We start from the raw sequence: 16,259 nt of genomic DNA on the forward strand, positions 1-16,259 counted from the left end.
TTGTAACTTGAAACCATATTATCAAGTAAGATATCCAATTAACCTCGACAGCTCAAATGAGCTCTGCCATACAGGGGCTCAGGCCATTTAATTTAAGTTGTTTTGGCAACTATCTTGGAACTTACAAAGAAACCAACAGTATAAGAAAAGTCGACATGAGTAAACTACACTGAGTGAACTGAAAATACAGCATAATTTTTGTTCCAAGTTTTTTCATGTGTTATGTATGTTCAGTGGAACGACAGCAATCTATGCTGGTTATTACCAGCAAAACAATTGTTTACTAAACTGTACAAAACCAACAAGCTAAGCTACCATTTTAATCAGTATCCTTGATAATCGTACATCAAACAAAAGCGCTTAATATTTGCATAACCAGAAATAGAGCATGGAAAGAAGATAGGTTTGCATGTACAGGGAAGGTCTGAAAAATTCAAGATAGGAGCATTTTCAAAGTTTGAAGTTAGTCTAATGTAGACTGCTTGATCTAATGTTAATTTTATTTCACTCATGTTCCACATAAATTTTCAAGGATAAAGAGCAAAAGGTGAACACAGCGCCCCTCCTCAAATCGTGTAAATTAATATGGTGCTTAAGGCTGACAATCAGATTGGATCAAACAGCTTGAGGGAAAAAGCAGCTCGGATCAAACTCCAGCAAGAGCAATACCAGTTCCTGCAAGCAAGAACAACAATGCAATTCAGATACAGATAAATTAGATGATGGGTTATTGGTACATGCATGAAGCATAGCATCAGTTTAAGTGTGACATGCCTAAGGCAAGGTAAAAGTGGAGTTCTGAAGAAGAGAACAGATGACACGATGACCACCACACGTTTGAGAGAGTTGGTAACCGAATGGGTCACAGGAGATTATTCTAGCCAATAAATTGTATGAAACCTGCCAAGAAACAAATAGAAACTTTATTATAGGTAATCCTATGTGGAACAAAATTCACTGTAAAACCAATAGAAGCTTATGCAGAGAAACCTTATACCTTGAAGGCTCAAAATGTAAACTATTCAACATAACTGAAGATAGCATCATATTTGAATTAGAGAGCCTAACCACAGCAGTAAAGCAGTGGACATTGGACAAAACAGGACCACATATATATATTTTTTTAGCAGCAGGACCACACATATATTATCAGCTAGCAAAATTCCTTTAATCAATTAGCATAAACTCACACCAGACATATATTTGAGTAAAATATTCTTAACCCAACTTAGAATAAAATAATACTATACGACAGATTTTTTCCAAGCATATGTGTACACAAATAAAATGGTTGATTAAGAAGCATGGTATGTACCTTGACTCGTCTTTGGTTAGACAGGCACAATGACCATAAGGACTTCTTGGAAACAAATCATGTATGCAGATTGAGCTGGAACTGAAGCGCTCATGTAGCATCCTGGAACAAAAATAGCATGTTGTTACTGCCATATGAGTGCAAAAATAGAAGATAGAACTGGAATCATGAAATACATTGATGGGTTCTACTATTGATGAGTAGCAAATATATCCTCGTGCATCCCATATACACGATGGTTAGTTAGGATAGCTTAACCGAATTATCATCAGCCACGGGTTTAACAAAATTAGTTTAGGAGGATAGGGACAAGCATGAAATAGACAGAAGAACATTGCTGGTAATAAGGTCTATAGGATATATCTGTTTCCTCCAATAAACTAATTCCTCCTAGCATTGCTGCTAATCGGATCCAATTTTCATATCTTTGTATGTAACACCCATTTAAGTTTGGATCGTGGAGTATATAAGCATGGGAAAACTTTCAACAAAACAGATAACACCCAAACACTAATCCATTACTTTATTTCCTTATCTCAATCCTGATTAAAGGACAAATATTGTCTGTTCAGGGTTTCATTATCTACTAACTGTGCACAGAGAAGATGTGTTCACTATTACAATATAAATCTCTCAACATTCAGGCAATCTCTCAATATACGGATTTATGTTGCTAATTCAGATACTGACATATCTTCAAAATATAAAAAGAGGTTAGCATAGATAGATATGCAAATAGAACCTCCTAAAATGTATCCTGGTACAATCGACCCTGGAGATCGAGGGATATACTTCATATTGAGCAAAGCGTCTTACTGGTGATTGTAATCGAATCAGGAGTGCAATATCAATAGTACTAATAAGAGATTTGGCACTGAACAACACTTTTCGTTATTTCTACTCATCAAATGTATCAAGATTCAAGCAATCATGATTCAGGTAATTTGCTTGCAAAACTTAATCTGAATCGATTTGCTTGCAATTACTGCAGATGCTTCCTTAGCAGTTCACCATACCACGTCTACAGCTTCAGCTTCCGGATTGAGGTCTCTCGACTTTTTTCCTTACTGAACGATGTGAAGTCATTTAGCTTTCAGAAAGATAAAAGCCTAAAACTCTACAAGCAGCAAAGATGCGAGTTAGAAACCTAAAACCAGAAGTTTCTCTTGCCTTTTATTTGATGATTGCTGGATGGGTGAATCCAAATGATAATTATGAAACAAGATCAATTACCCACCTGCTCAACCATTTGCTAGTACATTTAAAAGAAACATTTGCTAGTAGAATGAACATGGATTTTGGTTACAACAAGTTGCATAAATGAAGAGCAAATAGCAAAGCGGTGGTGTGGGCTAATTTTGTTTTCTGGAGAACAAGCTGCCTACTACAAATATGGTAATGTACTAATTTCATTTCAAGGGAATCGGCGACATTTAGTACACTAAAAAAAATTACAGATTGAATCACAGTTGATCAAATCACCATAACTTGCACATGGAGAATGGCAAATCTATTGTTGAAAACTTGAAAACCATCAACATTACCCGTGTTTATCTAGGTCCCTGAAACCTGATGTATCTTCTGGGTTGAAACAGGGATAAGTTTTTGTGGAGTCCTCTGGATCTCTAATAGTATTCTGTGGAACATAATCAAAATTTGAAAATGATCTCCATATCATAACATGCAACATAAACTGTGCCAACAACAAAACAAGTGCAACTGCACATCTCGTACCATTGAGACATCAAGCTTCCTACCTTAATTTAATAAGGCACCATCCACACATGGTAGAATTTCCAGCAGCTACTCCTTTGACAATCCAAGCTTTTTAGCCTAAAACATGCCATCATAGAGTGGCAGTGCGGGCTCCACAATCTCTGCTCATGTGCAGCAATGGTAGCTGAAATTTAGAGCATAATATCATAGTTGGGTGAAGCACAGGATACAATTCTAGACATAGAACAATTGGTCCTACTCAGCCATCATGAGCAATGATGAAACTTAGGCAAGGTTAATAATTATCAAACTATGATTTAAATGCTGGTACTCAAATTTAGTCGCATAGCATTAATATCGTTCCAAATCATATTATTACTAAATAACTAAGCTTACCCATGGGATTGAAATGGAAACCCAAAAAATTGATGACGATACGATATCTATGTCTAATTTTTTGCAAGTACACTCCATAAAAAAGGTGGTTCCCAAAAATAAACATATATGTAATATCCAATGTATTAAAAAGGAAAATTTGGTTCTCAGTTTCAAGTGGCAGACATTTAGAGTTGTGTTTCTCAGACCATAACCAAGTTTTACAGACAGCTAGTAAGCCAAATTAAAAAGAATTAATGAAGATGCTTTGGCCTCTTAAAATTGTTTTTTCTCTTTTGTAGTCTAGGAGCATGCAAGAACTTATCTTAGTTTAGATAAGATTTATTATATATAAATCCATGCTATCTCAGGAAACATCATGATTGGAATATATTGAGCTAAATATATATAATCTAATACTATACTGAATATCTAAATATAATATAATGGTAAAGATTATATTTCTGAAGAGTGTAAAGCATATCTAGCCTCTATATTCCCCCAATAGGAACCATTCAGAAACCACCAACCACATTTTGAGCACTCTTGTCATCTAACCACTAACAAGAAAGAGACCTCATAGAACCCTGCAGGCACACAACAATTATTATAGGCACCCAAGAGTCTAGACATTCAGAGACCATGTGATAGAGCCTTTTAAAATTGAACCTGCTTTACAAAATGACCAGTTTTCATATTTCAAGGATAATTACTCTCATTGGATGTTTCGGCTTATTCGAAAATACTGAGCAGCATCATACCTGTAGAAGCACCTCATTATTTCTCTTGATGTACTGCTAGAATGTAGCCTCCATATGGTGTATATATGCAAAGGAGGGAAAAAAAAAAGATCAGAAAGCAATATCCTCGACATGTAACAATACACTCATAAAAAATATCATGGAAAAAAGAATAAATACAAGACAGAGCAACAATGTCATGAACATAGTCATGATTCTTAAGCAAGTTTTGGTTCAGGTACCATCAATATAACTATTTTGACCATGTAATCATTTTATTTCTTTCTGTGAAAAGCTACGTACTAATGTTCACAACCATAAGCTAAAAAGTTGCCTGTGTACTACTTTTGATCTTTATAACTTCTATTTCTATACATGGGAGGAAACCGACATTTTGCTGAACAAGTACTACTTCCAACAAGGTAAAAATATGTAATATCTCTACACATGAATCTATAATTATCAACCACCAGAGGAGCCTGCTTGGCATTTAAAAATTACCGAGAAGAATAGCAGCAACTAAAGCTTGATAATCACTGCTCACATGAATCAATCACCAAAGCCCATGATACTTAATACGCTTGATAATCATAGTGGACAGAAAGCTGTTGCTTTCAAAGTATGCAAACAAGAGCAAACATCGACAGGATACTAAATAAGCTTGATAAGGTTATGTTGAGCACTTCTGAAAAAAGAATCCGAAGAAAAAGATGATCCTATCTGAATGAAAGTTTCTTTTTTAACCATCGTTTGCATATAAAAATATGAAGATTTGCTCTTTTCACTTCACCTGTGCCACTATAGTGTACATGTAAATTGGTATTGATTTGTTTTTTTCACTTCACGCCTGCTGGAAATTATCTGTGTACACAATACAATGGGAGAGAGACTGGGAGAGGCTAATACCTTTTTGAGCCGAAGGTGGCCTGCAGCAGCGAGACGTAGGAAAGGAGCAGGTTGAGCGCGTCGGGGTGGACGCTCGCGGTTGCGGAGAGCTTCTCAGCGAGGCGGCCCTCTGATGGGCACGGTGTGGCGGAGGATCTCCGGGAGCACGTTGGGGGAGGGTGGCGCCGACGCCGCGCCGGATACTGAAGCGGGTGCGGAGAGCTTCTCAGCGAGGCGGCCCACGGAGGTCTTTGACTCATGGAGTTGGTACGCGTCTTACTTGGGAGTATTCCTTACTTGGCGGCGGCGAATTTGGAGTGCCATGCGTACCTGGTGGCCAGCTTCGCCTCCACGCGACGAAATCGAGCGCCGGACCGCTGCTCGAGCTCCTTCCATATGGGGAGGGGTAGCCGCGGCATGGCGATGCGGATCCGGAACCTCCGCCATCCCTGTACCATCCCGAACCTCCACCGGTCCGCCCCTCCAGAAGTTCCTCGCGGCGCTTCGTCGGCCGTGGGGCTTGTTCCCTGCGCCGTGCCGCCGCCTCGCCCTCCGCCCCTCTAATGGTGCACGGCTCCCTGCGCTGGCCCGACCATCCACCCCTCCACCGGCGTGCTGCACCTCACTTCGCCGGCCGCGCCAGTGCGGCCTCGCCAGACGCCATCCGCCCCTCACCGGCGTCCCTGCTCCGCCTCATCATCCCACCCGGCCTCCCCTCGCCCTCGCAGTGCAGATGGGGAGGTGTAGGGGCGTCGAGGATCGGGAGGAGAATGGAAGCGGTGGATTGCTTCCAAATTGAATTGACTAATTGGCTGATTTCACGGAGGATTGGGAGGCTGTGTCGGGCGGGTACGCAAGCGGGTATGCGCGAGGAGGTGAGAAAAAACAGCGATGTTTGGTGGAATCTTTCTCGTTCTGCTGGGTCCGCCAGAGGTTTCGTCAAACAAGCTGACGTGTGGGCCGCCAGGAGTTGGGATGTGAGGAGAGTGGGTAGATTATTGTTGGTGGAGAAGATTTCAATTCTTTCAACTTTTATTTATAGTATAGATAGATAGATTTATAGTATAGATATAGATATAGATTGATTGTACTATTGTAGACTACTATATTACGTATTTTGGCACTCATAATTATAGTTATTTGGACTTTTATATATATTTATATTTTGCACTATTATTATCTATGATCTATGAAATGATGTTAAAATTAGTCTTTGAACCTGCTATTGCATCCTCTCTGTAATCAGTTCAGTACTGTTCGGTAAATACCGAAATCGAAGCAAATTTACCAATACCCAATTTTCTCAGTACCAATTTTTTTTAGAAACCGATCGATACCAATTTATAAGAAACCGAATTTGCAATGGCACCAAGAACCTAACCGAACCGAACGGCTCGGTATTTACCGAATGTCGAGGATGAGTTCGGTATTTACCGAATGCCGAGGGTGAGGAGCCGTGATGGCGCCGAGGCGAAGCTCACCGCAGGGCTATGACGCTGTGGGCCTGTCTGCAGGTACTCGTGCTGCAACCTCGAGGGTGTCGGGGAGACGGGGACGGCCATGAGCAGCCGGGACGTGGCGCCGCTCCGGCGTGCCCAAGCACGAAGCTGAGGAGGAGCTCGTGGAGGGCCCCTTGGCCTTGGTCTTTTGACACTGATAGCCGTCAGATCGGGCGTTTGCGGCCAGGATTTTAGAGGATAGCACTGCGACGGCGCGAGCATGGCGCAGCCACGGCTGCTGGCGCCTGGAGGGCCCCAGCAGTCTCGATCTCGCCGCCGGCTTTCTGGGGTCATCGGCCGTGAGACGTCGTTGCTCGGTCCGTGCTGACGGCCTCCCGAGTCAAGGCTGGCGTTTGGAGCGACCGTCTCATTCTCGCCCCATTGATGTCTCGGAGGTAGTCGAGCAGGTTCATGCCCGTGAAGCACCAAGATTAGGAAGATCTCCAAGGAGTCCTCATGGGTTGGTTTCTCTTGATGAAGAGCAGAGGAGCGTGCAGCTCTGAAGAAGCACAAGTGTCCTGTCCAGCTGGTCGGTTGTGTTTGGTTCAAGGGTTGAAGTGGGTTGGGTTGGGTCGAACCCATTTTCACAGGTGTTTAGTTTGAATACTAGATGGGTTGGGTTCATCCTCAAAGGGGAATATACCTCTTAGATCCGGGTCGGAGTGGTCCGCCCAAATCGAGCGGACCACCCGAGCCACTTGCACGGCGTCATCGATCCGTCCGTGAGCGGGGGAGGGCTCCGCGCGGAGGAAAGAGGGGCGGCACTGGCCGGGCTCGTCGAGCTCCAGGCGGAGGAGCGGTGTCGGCGGAGCTCCGCGCGGAGCAGGGCAGAGCGGCGCCGTCGGAGCTCCGCGCGGAGGAGGGAGGAGCGGCGTCGCCTGGCGAGGGGGGAGGAGCGGCGCAGGGGTAGCTCCAGTTGGAAGAAGGGGAAGGAAGGGGAAGAAGGGGAATAAAGAGACTGACATGTTGGCCCCCACAAGGCTGTCTAACGGCGTTGCAAACAGTCATCTCAACCCACATATGTGAACTTTAAATCAAACAGAAAACTGGAACAATCCAACCCTTTAAACAAACACTAGGTAGGTTGAACCCAACCCCAAAATATAGGGATGAACCCAACCCATCTCCAAACCAATTTACTGATCGATACCAATTTATAAGAAACCGAATTTGCAATGTCACCCAAGAACCTAACCGAACCGAACGGCTCGGTATTTACCGAATGTCGAGGATGAGTTCGGTATTTACCGAATGCCGAGGGTGAGGAGCCGTGATGGCGCCTAGGCGAAGCTCACCGCAGGGCTATGATGCTGTGGGCCTGTCTGCAGGTACTCGTGCTGCAACCTCGAGGGTGTCGGGGAGACGGGGACGGCCATGAGCAGCCGGGACGTGGCGCCGCTCCGGCGTGCCCAAGCACGAAGCTGAGGAGGAGCTCGTGGAGGGCCCCTTGGCCTTGGTCTTTGACACTGATAGCCGTTAGATCGGGCGTTTGCGGCCAAGATTTTAGAGGATAGCACTGCGACGGTGCGAGCATGGCGCAGCCACGGCTGCTGGAGCCTGGAGGGCCCAGCAGTCTCGCTCTCGCCGCCGGCTTTCTGGGGTCATCGGCCGTGAGACGTCGTTGCTCGGTCCGTGCTGACGGCCTCCCGAGTCAAGGCTGGCGTTTGGAGCGACCGTCTCATTCTCGCCCCATTGATGTCTCGGAGGTAGTCGAGCAGGTTCATGCCCGTGAAGCACCAAGATTAGGAAGATCTCCAAGGAGTCCTCATGGGTTGGTTTCTCTTGATGAAGAGCAGAGGAGCGTGCAGCTCTGAAGAAGCACAACTGTCCTGTCCAGCTGGTCTTTTGTTCAGGGTATTTGCATCACTGATGTTGTCTGCTACCTAGCTACTAACGTTGCAACCGGCAACTGAGAATGACAATGACAAACAGAAGTGGCTACTAATACTATATAGTGACTTCAAACAGTAATCTGCAAACCGCTTCCAATAAACGTAACCAAGAAGGTGAAACCAATTGCTCAAAAAAATTTAAATTCCTAAAAAAAGCATGTGAAACCTAGATTTCTTGTTGTTGCTACAGAATTTAACTAGTTTGCAGTTCCACTTTGTTGGTTCATACATGATGCATTCAGGACTGGAACAAGCAGGGTAGCAAGTAACAGCAGTTTTCATTTTATTTTACAGAAGTACTAGTAGTCGTCACATCGCTCACTGATCCTTTAAAACAAACTACATCTACATTGTGATCAGTACATCATATACTGGAATAGAGCAGCATCAATCCTTCATTTTTTTTATCTGTACAAGGAACCAGAACGTATTTGCGTAGTTGGTTCATTGCAGCTTGACATGTTGCTTTCTAAACAAGGGCATATGGGAGCAACAACTCTCCGGCCACCAGGACATGCGGCGCGCATTAGGGTCGGGGCTGCAGCCTGCAGGGGGAGCCGTTTGCAGCCTGCTTCCTGCATAGAAATTTTTTTCCACTTTGTGAGGCAGACTAAACAGGCAGTCTTCTTTTCAAAAAAAAAAATGATAATCAGGCGCAGTTCCGGGCTTCCGGCATGAACGCTACAAGCCTCTTCCAATTCGAGAAAATACGCCCAGCTTAGCAGCTGTTAAATATAGTGTTAGGTCATGCTTGCTAGTTCCAAATTAAGCATTTGACTAATCCAAGGTTGAAGGCAGCCCTATATCATATTTATATAATTATATATGTGCTAAACATGTTCAGTTCCAGTGTATCCATTGGCGTTCCTCCAGACCTGCATCGTCCATCAAGGCTGGTTCAGTCGTTCCTGGTTAACGAGAGATGGCACTGTCTCGTGGCATGGTCCTCTTCCTCCTCGTCGCAGCAGGTGATTACCATAGGCGTCAAGCATTAATTTGTCATTAGCCATCTAATAGTATTGGGTTTATTAAGGTATCCGATCTGCACGCCGCAATGGGATAGATAAAGTGTGATCGATGCCTGTATGTACCATGCAGAGATAGGGACGATCGATGCCAAGAAGAAATCAAAGTTTGCCAAGAAGACCGCAAAGTCCCTAACGAAGGATAAGGAGAAGGAGAAGAAGAAAGAGGAGGAGGAGAAGGAGGAGGAGGAGGAGAAGAACCATTGCCTGTCGCAGAGCCACCAGTTCAAGGGCTTCTGCTTGAGCTGTTGAGCAGCGACACCTGCGCCGAGGTGTGCCAGAAGGAGGGCTTCCATGGCGGCGAGTGCAAGCTGCATAATGCCATGCGCAAGTGCTTTTGCAAGAAGCCTTGTTAGCGTAGCGAGTTCCTTAGGATCTTTGATTTTGTTTATTTAATAACTAGCAATAGCAATGTGGTCCGTACCAAAAGCGTGATTATACTTGTTAATTTACCTCTTATAATTCCTTTATAGAAGGTATAATTCTTTATCTGAGATACTATGAATTTACACAATACATAATTTTCAGATTTCCCCGATAAATTTATCGGACACATGTGCATGTGCATTTTCATGATTATGTCTCCACCCTTTCTTTTAATTAGTTGCTATTAATGCCCCTAGTTTAGACAAATATATGCTCAAGATAAGCGGAGGTTATGCACTTGTAGTAAACTACAATTTGTATTTATATATGCATATCTCTCCTTCTCTTGCTAGTTTCGTGTGTTTCCATTTGTAATCCTTTAGTGCGGATATATATATGAGATATGGGTTTTGAGTACTCCATTTGTTTCAAATTATAGGCTGTTTGATTTTTTTTAAACCCAAGTTATTTGACCACTTATCTTAAATTTTTGTGCAAACATAGTAAAATTCAAATCATTTTTGAAGAACTTGTATTGATAAAGCAAGCCACAACAAAAAAATTGATATTTTGTACAAATTTTTAAATAAAACAAGTGGTCAAACCTAAAGTAAAAAAAATCAAACAACTTGTAATTTGAAACAGATGGAGTAGGTGTATATATTGAATTATTCTTTGTGAACCATCAGTTGTTACGAATATGGTGTTGGCCTGGCTCCCTTAAGAAAAATATCTTGGCTCCGACGGACCGAGAACTTACCCGACGGCGAGTGAAGACGAAGGGCGCCACACGCGCGCAAGTGCTTGTGCAAAAAGAACAGCTGCCATGTATGACGCAAGCCCTCAGTTGGTCATAGGGCTTTTTTTAGATTACACAATACAATTCAGACGCTCACAACGTACACACACTCACACATCTATGAACATATGTACGTAAATTCTATCTCTATGAGCATCTTCGAAGACTAAGCCAGCAAATCCTCGAGATTGACGAAGTCACCACAAGCGTCTCGTTATCTATAAAAACATCGTCAACTACTGAATGCACAAAATATTAGCTCTTATGGGGAGTCGAACTCAGGGCATCAGATGCCACCGAGGCTCTTGTAAGCTATAACTGCTAGGCTACAGGGCTTCTTGCTGGAGAACACTAGATTTGGGCCGGAAGTTATTAATTCACGAGTCAGGAAGCAGGAGCAGGCTGAGTTCCTTCCACTCTATGCTGACGCCGTCACAGCCCAACAGCCCACTATGCTGACGCCGCCCGGCCTACTCGGATCGGGCAGGGGACAGGGACAGACGAAGCCTACTTGCTGTGCCCTGATGACAAACTAACAAGTAACAACCTTCAAAACCAATTTGCAGCCGATTCAAAAGTGTACACTTCTAATTAAACGACAAGCTAGATTTTGTGGCCGGACGAAGCAGAACCCAAAAGCAACGAACTAACTAAAGTGTACAATATAAAGTATAGTTCAGTACTTCTTGTACATGCATGCACAACACATAGAAATTCCCATCGGCATACAACCATGTTTTAGCAGGAGTAGGTTAAGGAAGACAATCAACAGGAGAAAAAAAAAACATCTCTACATATCCTAGGTGCACGCTCTCGATATAGTATAGATCCTACTACTTTCTTGTGTGGGCTAGTAGCTGGCTACATCAATTAAGCTACAACCTAGCTAGCCAGCTAGTAACTAATCACTGCACCAATCACACTGCACTCTCCACTGTACAATGCTGCTGGTATACAGAAAGAAACATGCATGGGTTGACATGACAAGGGCCAGAATGAAACAAGGATGGGTTTGTGGGAAGGATTTGTAGACTAACATCGTCGCGCATGCAAACCTAGACGAGGAAATTGGGGAGTCCGATCTTCTTCCCGGTTCTCTTGACGTCTTCCTGCACCTTCCGTCTGTACTCCCCGAACGTGAACGTCCTGTAAGGAGAAGGCTCCGCGCACGCGCCGATGGGCGAGTCGTGGGACGGGCAGAGGAAGAAGGCGACCGAGTAGCGCTCGGTCGTCGCGTTGGTCATCACCTTGTGCTCCACGCTCTTGTACCTGTTGTTGCTCCACGCCTTCAAAATGTGCAACCAAATTAAAACAAAAATTAGGGGAGGACGAACACCTCGGGATTACAGTGCATTATGCACGATGCTGACATATTGTAAAACACAAGCATTCGTACGGCGCATACTATCTAGTACTACTCATTTCTAAAAACAATCATCATCTGATCTTAATTAGTACTGGTGTATCATGCATGGACAGGTCAGCCGTGTTTTTACCACCTTTTTACGGATCTGGCTGTGTTTAGATCCGTAAAATGGTGGTAAAAATGTCGCATCGCACACTGCAGCACACTGTAGCACTTTTTGTTTATTTGTGGTAATTGTTATCCTACTATGACCTAACTATGACCTAACTAGGCTCAAAAGATTCGTCTCATCGTGTACATCAAAACTATGCAATTAGTTTTTTATTTATCTATATTTAATGCTCCATGCATGAGGCAAAAAATTTGATGTGATAGGTGAATAGTGAAGTTTGGAGAGAGAAATTTTGAAACTAAACACAACCTGTTGTGTCTTTGTGACCGATGCTCCACGTGCGCAAAACACAGCCTGTTGTGTCTTTGTGACCGATGCTCCACGTGCGCAAAACAAGGTAGCTAGCTAGGCTTTAATTTACTAGGTAGCTAGATACGTAGCTGCTAGGACGACGGACGGACGATGTGGACCCATCGGCGGAACCAAGGGGATCGATCGATCGCGAACAGCTAGAATCTAGATGGATCGAGCAACGTGATCGGTGTGCGCTCGTACGTACCTGGAAGAGGTCCCCGACGTTGACGATGAGGGCGCCGGGGATCGGCTTGACGGCCACCCACCCGGCGGCGCCCTTCATGAGCTGCAGGCCGCCGACGTGGTCCTGGCAGAGCACGGTGAGGAAGTCGCTGTCGGTGTGCGGCACCAGGCCGAAGGCGGCGCCGTCCGCCGAGACGGGGCACGGCGGGTACCGGTTCAGCCGGAGGAAGCACGTCGTCTCGTCGCACCCCTCCGGGAAGCGCTGCTCCCCAGCGGCGCCGCCGGGGCGGAGGGCCTCGTCCAGCACGCGCGCCAGCGTGCCGGCCAGCTTCGACATGGCGCCCGCCACCTCCCGCGTCACGTCCCTGCGGCGACCGCGCGTGAGATGACGATGGCATCGTGTAATAAACTATCGATATTGTTGTGCCGACCTGAGGACTTCAATTATTTCCCCATTATTTTCTATGCAACTAGTAACCGCTAACTAGAAGTCTAGAATGGTTCCTTCTAGCTGACTAGCTCAATCATTAAAATATTAAAAGAGTAGATTCAGATATTTAGTAGAGACCACACCTAGCATGCTATTTTATTTAGATACTAAAAACGAAAGAAATACAAAGAACACATAAGAAAAAAAATACGTCCTACATCAATGCTTGACTAACTCGAGTGTGATCCTCAAACCAAAAAAAAACTAAAAAAATGGCGGACGAGCCCCGCTCTCTTTAATTTCCTTCCCCGATCACTAAACCCGTGAGAGGACAACTGATTGGACACACTTATACTCTAATTGTCATTAGCCTAATTGTACCCATCATGCATGGGGCCAGGACTAATCGCGGGAGCCTCGACGGACCGGTCGGCAGTATTTTCCACATCAGAGGCGCGTTAACAGCCCACTACTTTGAGGCTTGAGCTGACTTGCTGGCTACTCCAGCGAAAAGGAAAGGCGATTCTGCCACGCCAGCTCGAGCGTTTAACCGCCGTGAATCCAAGCGCCTCTCCTTTTCCAGGCCTGATTTTTACGTCGTGTCCGGCCTGCTGGTACTTATTCCGCCGCACTACCACTAGTCACCCGCGTCCCATCGCATCGTATTTTATTATTAGTTACCAGTCCCTACCGCTAGGACGGGAAATAAAACCTTTTGTTCACGATGGATTTTATTTTATTTCCTGGTATACTTGAGAAATGCTCAAGCAGAATGAACTAGTTCTATCTAGTATTTTTTTCAAAAAAAATAAGTTCCCTTCGTTGATGCTGGCCGCGTAACTATGCACAAAAATGAGAAAAAGCATCGTACTTCTCGGTAGCTAAATTGGGAGGGAGGGAGGGTGAGTCATGAGTGGTACAGTAGTTGTGTAGGAAGAACAACAACAACCTCAGGGTGGTGAGGCCGCCGAAGTCGCAGGCGTCACCGGAGACGGCGGCGAGCGGGACGTGGAAGGCCTCGGACCAGGAGAGCTGCCGCGGCGACGTCGCGGTCGGGGTGCCCCAGCGGTAGGAACCGCCGAGCAGGCCGGCCGAGGCCTTGGCCTCGAACGGCAGGCGGAACAGGCGCGCCTGCTCCCGCCGCATCGCGTCCAGGAGCTCCGGCGCCACGCCGTGGTTGCGCACCTGGAAGAAGCCCCACTCCTCCGCCGCGCGCGCGATGGCCGCCGCGCACGCCGCCCGCTCCGCCTCCGAGCCGGCGCCGCCCCCGCCCGTCAGGCACCCGACGTCGATCATCGGGAGCTCGCACTCCGCCACGGGCGGCGCCGCCGCCACTGCCGCGCGCGCACCATCGTCGTCGCCGCCGCAGCTCCGGAGCAGCGCGTGGTAGCTGTCCGCCAGCGGCGGCTCCGCTGCGCCGCCCCCCGCGAAGGCCGGCATGGCAGGTTGGCTCAGCTCCCGGCTGTCGAACACTCGAACGGGCTATAGCAAGCTGCGCAAGAATTCGAACTCGCTGGAGCCGAGTGCGCGCGCAACAAGGAACGCGGAACGAAGCTCTAGCTGATCGGGAGCTAGCTGTGCCTGCCTGCCTGTGCCCTGTGCTACCGCTGCGCACAGGCCGAAGAAGCTTCCCCTATTTATAGGGGGCGACGCGCGCGCGGTGGCTTGGGCGCTTGGCTGGGTTGCCGCCTCGGGCACGAGCGCACCGTCGCTGGCACAGTACGCGCACGCTCGTGGCGACGAAGCTTTAACTAACCCGCTGCGTGGGCCAGGCGGCCCGGCCCGATCGGGCGCGGGGCCGGGGCGAGGCGTTTTAATTAAATAAGCTGCCACCCGGAGGCGCGCCGGCGCGGGCCGACACGACACTTGGAGGCGGCAGGGGCGACGACGCGCAGTCGCAGAGCGGGGTTTTGACCGGGCCAGCGGCGACCATGACGGCGAGCACCGAGAGCGGGGCTGTCACTGACACCGGGCGTGCATGGCGACGCGGACACCTTCTCGAAGGGTGTAGTTGTGCGCGTACGTATGGGCAACTGGGCATGCAGCAGGGATCCTTCTCGAAGGGTGTAGTTGTGCACAGCGTTGTCGGGCCCCCGGGCCCCGGCGGCGGCGTCCATCGGCCGATCGGCGGCAGCAGGTCATGGGCGGTGGCCGCGCTGCGTGTCCCGCCGGGAGGCATACGGGCGCGGCCGCGACATGGTCCCGTGCCACATTCCCCAGTTCGTTCCCCACTCCTCACCGGGGTCAGTACGTAGTCGCATGGATTACTCACTCTCCCTCGCTCGGAGATCCGCACAAGAATATGGACGTGCACACGTAGAACGGTGGAGGTGGAGAGCAAAGAGATAGCCATCGAAGGTACTCCCTCCGTGCAAAAAAACACAATTTGTGTTTCCTATAAGTTAAATGATTTTAAGTTTGGCTAATTTAAATATTATTAATATTTATATTTTTAAAATAGTTTTGTACGAAAATATATTACATAGTAATTAAGCTAATGATACTTGTTTTTTAACGTAGATATTAAGATTATTTGTATAAAATTGATCAAATTTGAAATTATTTAACTCTGAGAGTGGTACTTTTTTTAGGGTGGAAGGAGTAATACTGTAAGTAGAAAGCCCTTCTGTAATGGGTTTGACCGTTCAAGCTACGGATCCGCATGGGGCTCCCAGCAGACAAGGGGCCATGCCGTATTTGCTGCATGCTGCTCCTTTTGGGGCACCGTGCCCGGGTGGGGGCATTTGCTTGAGGAGCCAGAATACTAGATTCGGTGGTTGCAACGGCAGCTCGTTGATCAACCCCGCACCACAGACACAACGCCGCACGACAGTTTTCTTTTTTTTAAAAAAAAATACTATATACACACACGCACTCTAAATGAGCCATGGGATATTTTGTGGACTCAAAAGTTTGTTGCCCATCTTTCGCCAGAATACCATGCCGTTGCCTCCTGTCTATAGCTAGAGCTAGTATGTAGGCCTACGTATGGGACGTGCTACTTGGCACGCGCTAGGAAGACAATTTTTACATATACCGTTAATTACCTCAAGATCCCTTGCACAACCTAAATGTTTTTTGTGCACGCATGTCATGCTTGGGGCCACACACACAAAAAGAACTTACTGTGGGCGGCGGCTTAGAGATGGGGCAACCCTGATCCCAGCTCTACTCCTAGTACTTGTGATCAGATGCTACCAAA

The 16,259-nt window shown here is 46.5% G+C and overlaps 1 protein-coding gene, 1 long non-coding RNA gene and 1 pseudogene across 6 annotated transcripts; 1 reads left to right on the forward strand and 2 right to left on the reverse strand.

The window, feature by feature from the left end:
- Positions 1–768: 768 nt before the first annotated feature.
- Positions 769–5,948, reverse strand: LOC120709606. Of its 5 annotated transcripts, none has more exons than XR_005689771.1 (7): positions 5,053–5,943; positions 4,168–4,200; positions 3,073–3,192; positions 2,860–2,951; positions 2,332–2,432; positions 1,316–1,417; positions 769–900 (listed from the first exon to the last, which is right to left on the reverse strand). It is a non-coding gene; the product is annotated as an uncharacterized LOC120709606 (long non-coding RNA). The 5 variants fall into 5 exon arrangements; XR_005689769.1 differs by having other exon boundaries at positions 3,073–3,215; positions 4,168–4,215; XR_005689770.1 differs by having other exon boundaries at positions 2,132–2,432; positions 3,073–5,948.
- A 3,396-nt stretch (positions 5,949–9,344) lies between these two features.
- On the forward strand, positions 9,345–9,803 carry LOC120655490 (annotated as a pseudogene).
- A 1,444-nt stretch (positions 9,804–11,247) lies between these two features.
- On the reverse strand, positions 11,248–14,666 carry LOC120709543 (gibberellin 2-beta-dioxygenase 6-like). Its single transcript, XM_039995217.1, has 3 exons — positions 14,007–14,666; positions 12,650–12,992; positions 11,248–11,898 (listed from the first exon to the last, which is right to left on the reverse strand). Exons 1-3 carry the CDS (start codon positions 14,495–14,497, stop codon positions 11,668–11,670), a joined length of 1,065 nt encoding a protein of 354 aa, XP_039851151.1. The 5' UTR covers positions 14,498–14,666; the 3' UTR covers positions 11,248–11,667.
- Positions 14,667–16,259: the final 1,593 nt, after the last annotated feature.

Source organism: Panicum virgatum, chromosome 1K (assembly GCF_016808335.1).
Source record: "Panicum virgatum strain AP13 chromosome 1K, P.virgatum_v5, whole genome shotgun sequence".
NCBI lineage: Eukaryota > Viridiplantae > Streptophyta > Magnoliopsida > Poales > Poaceae > Panicum > Panicum virgatum.

Coding starts and splice junctions, on each gene's coding strand:
- LOC120709543 (XM_039995217.1), bottom strand. CDS start 14,497: ATGCCGGCCTTCGCGGGGGGCGGCGCAGCGGAGCCGCCGCTGGCGGAC. Junction 12,993..14,006: donor GGCGGCCTCACCACCCTGAG/GTTGTTGTTGTT, acceptor CGGTCGCCGCAG/GGACGTGACGCGGGAGGTGG. Junction 11,899..12,649: donor ACGTCGGGGACCTCTTCCAG/GTACGTACGAGC, acceptor CACATTTTGAAG/GCGTGGAGCAACAACAGGTA.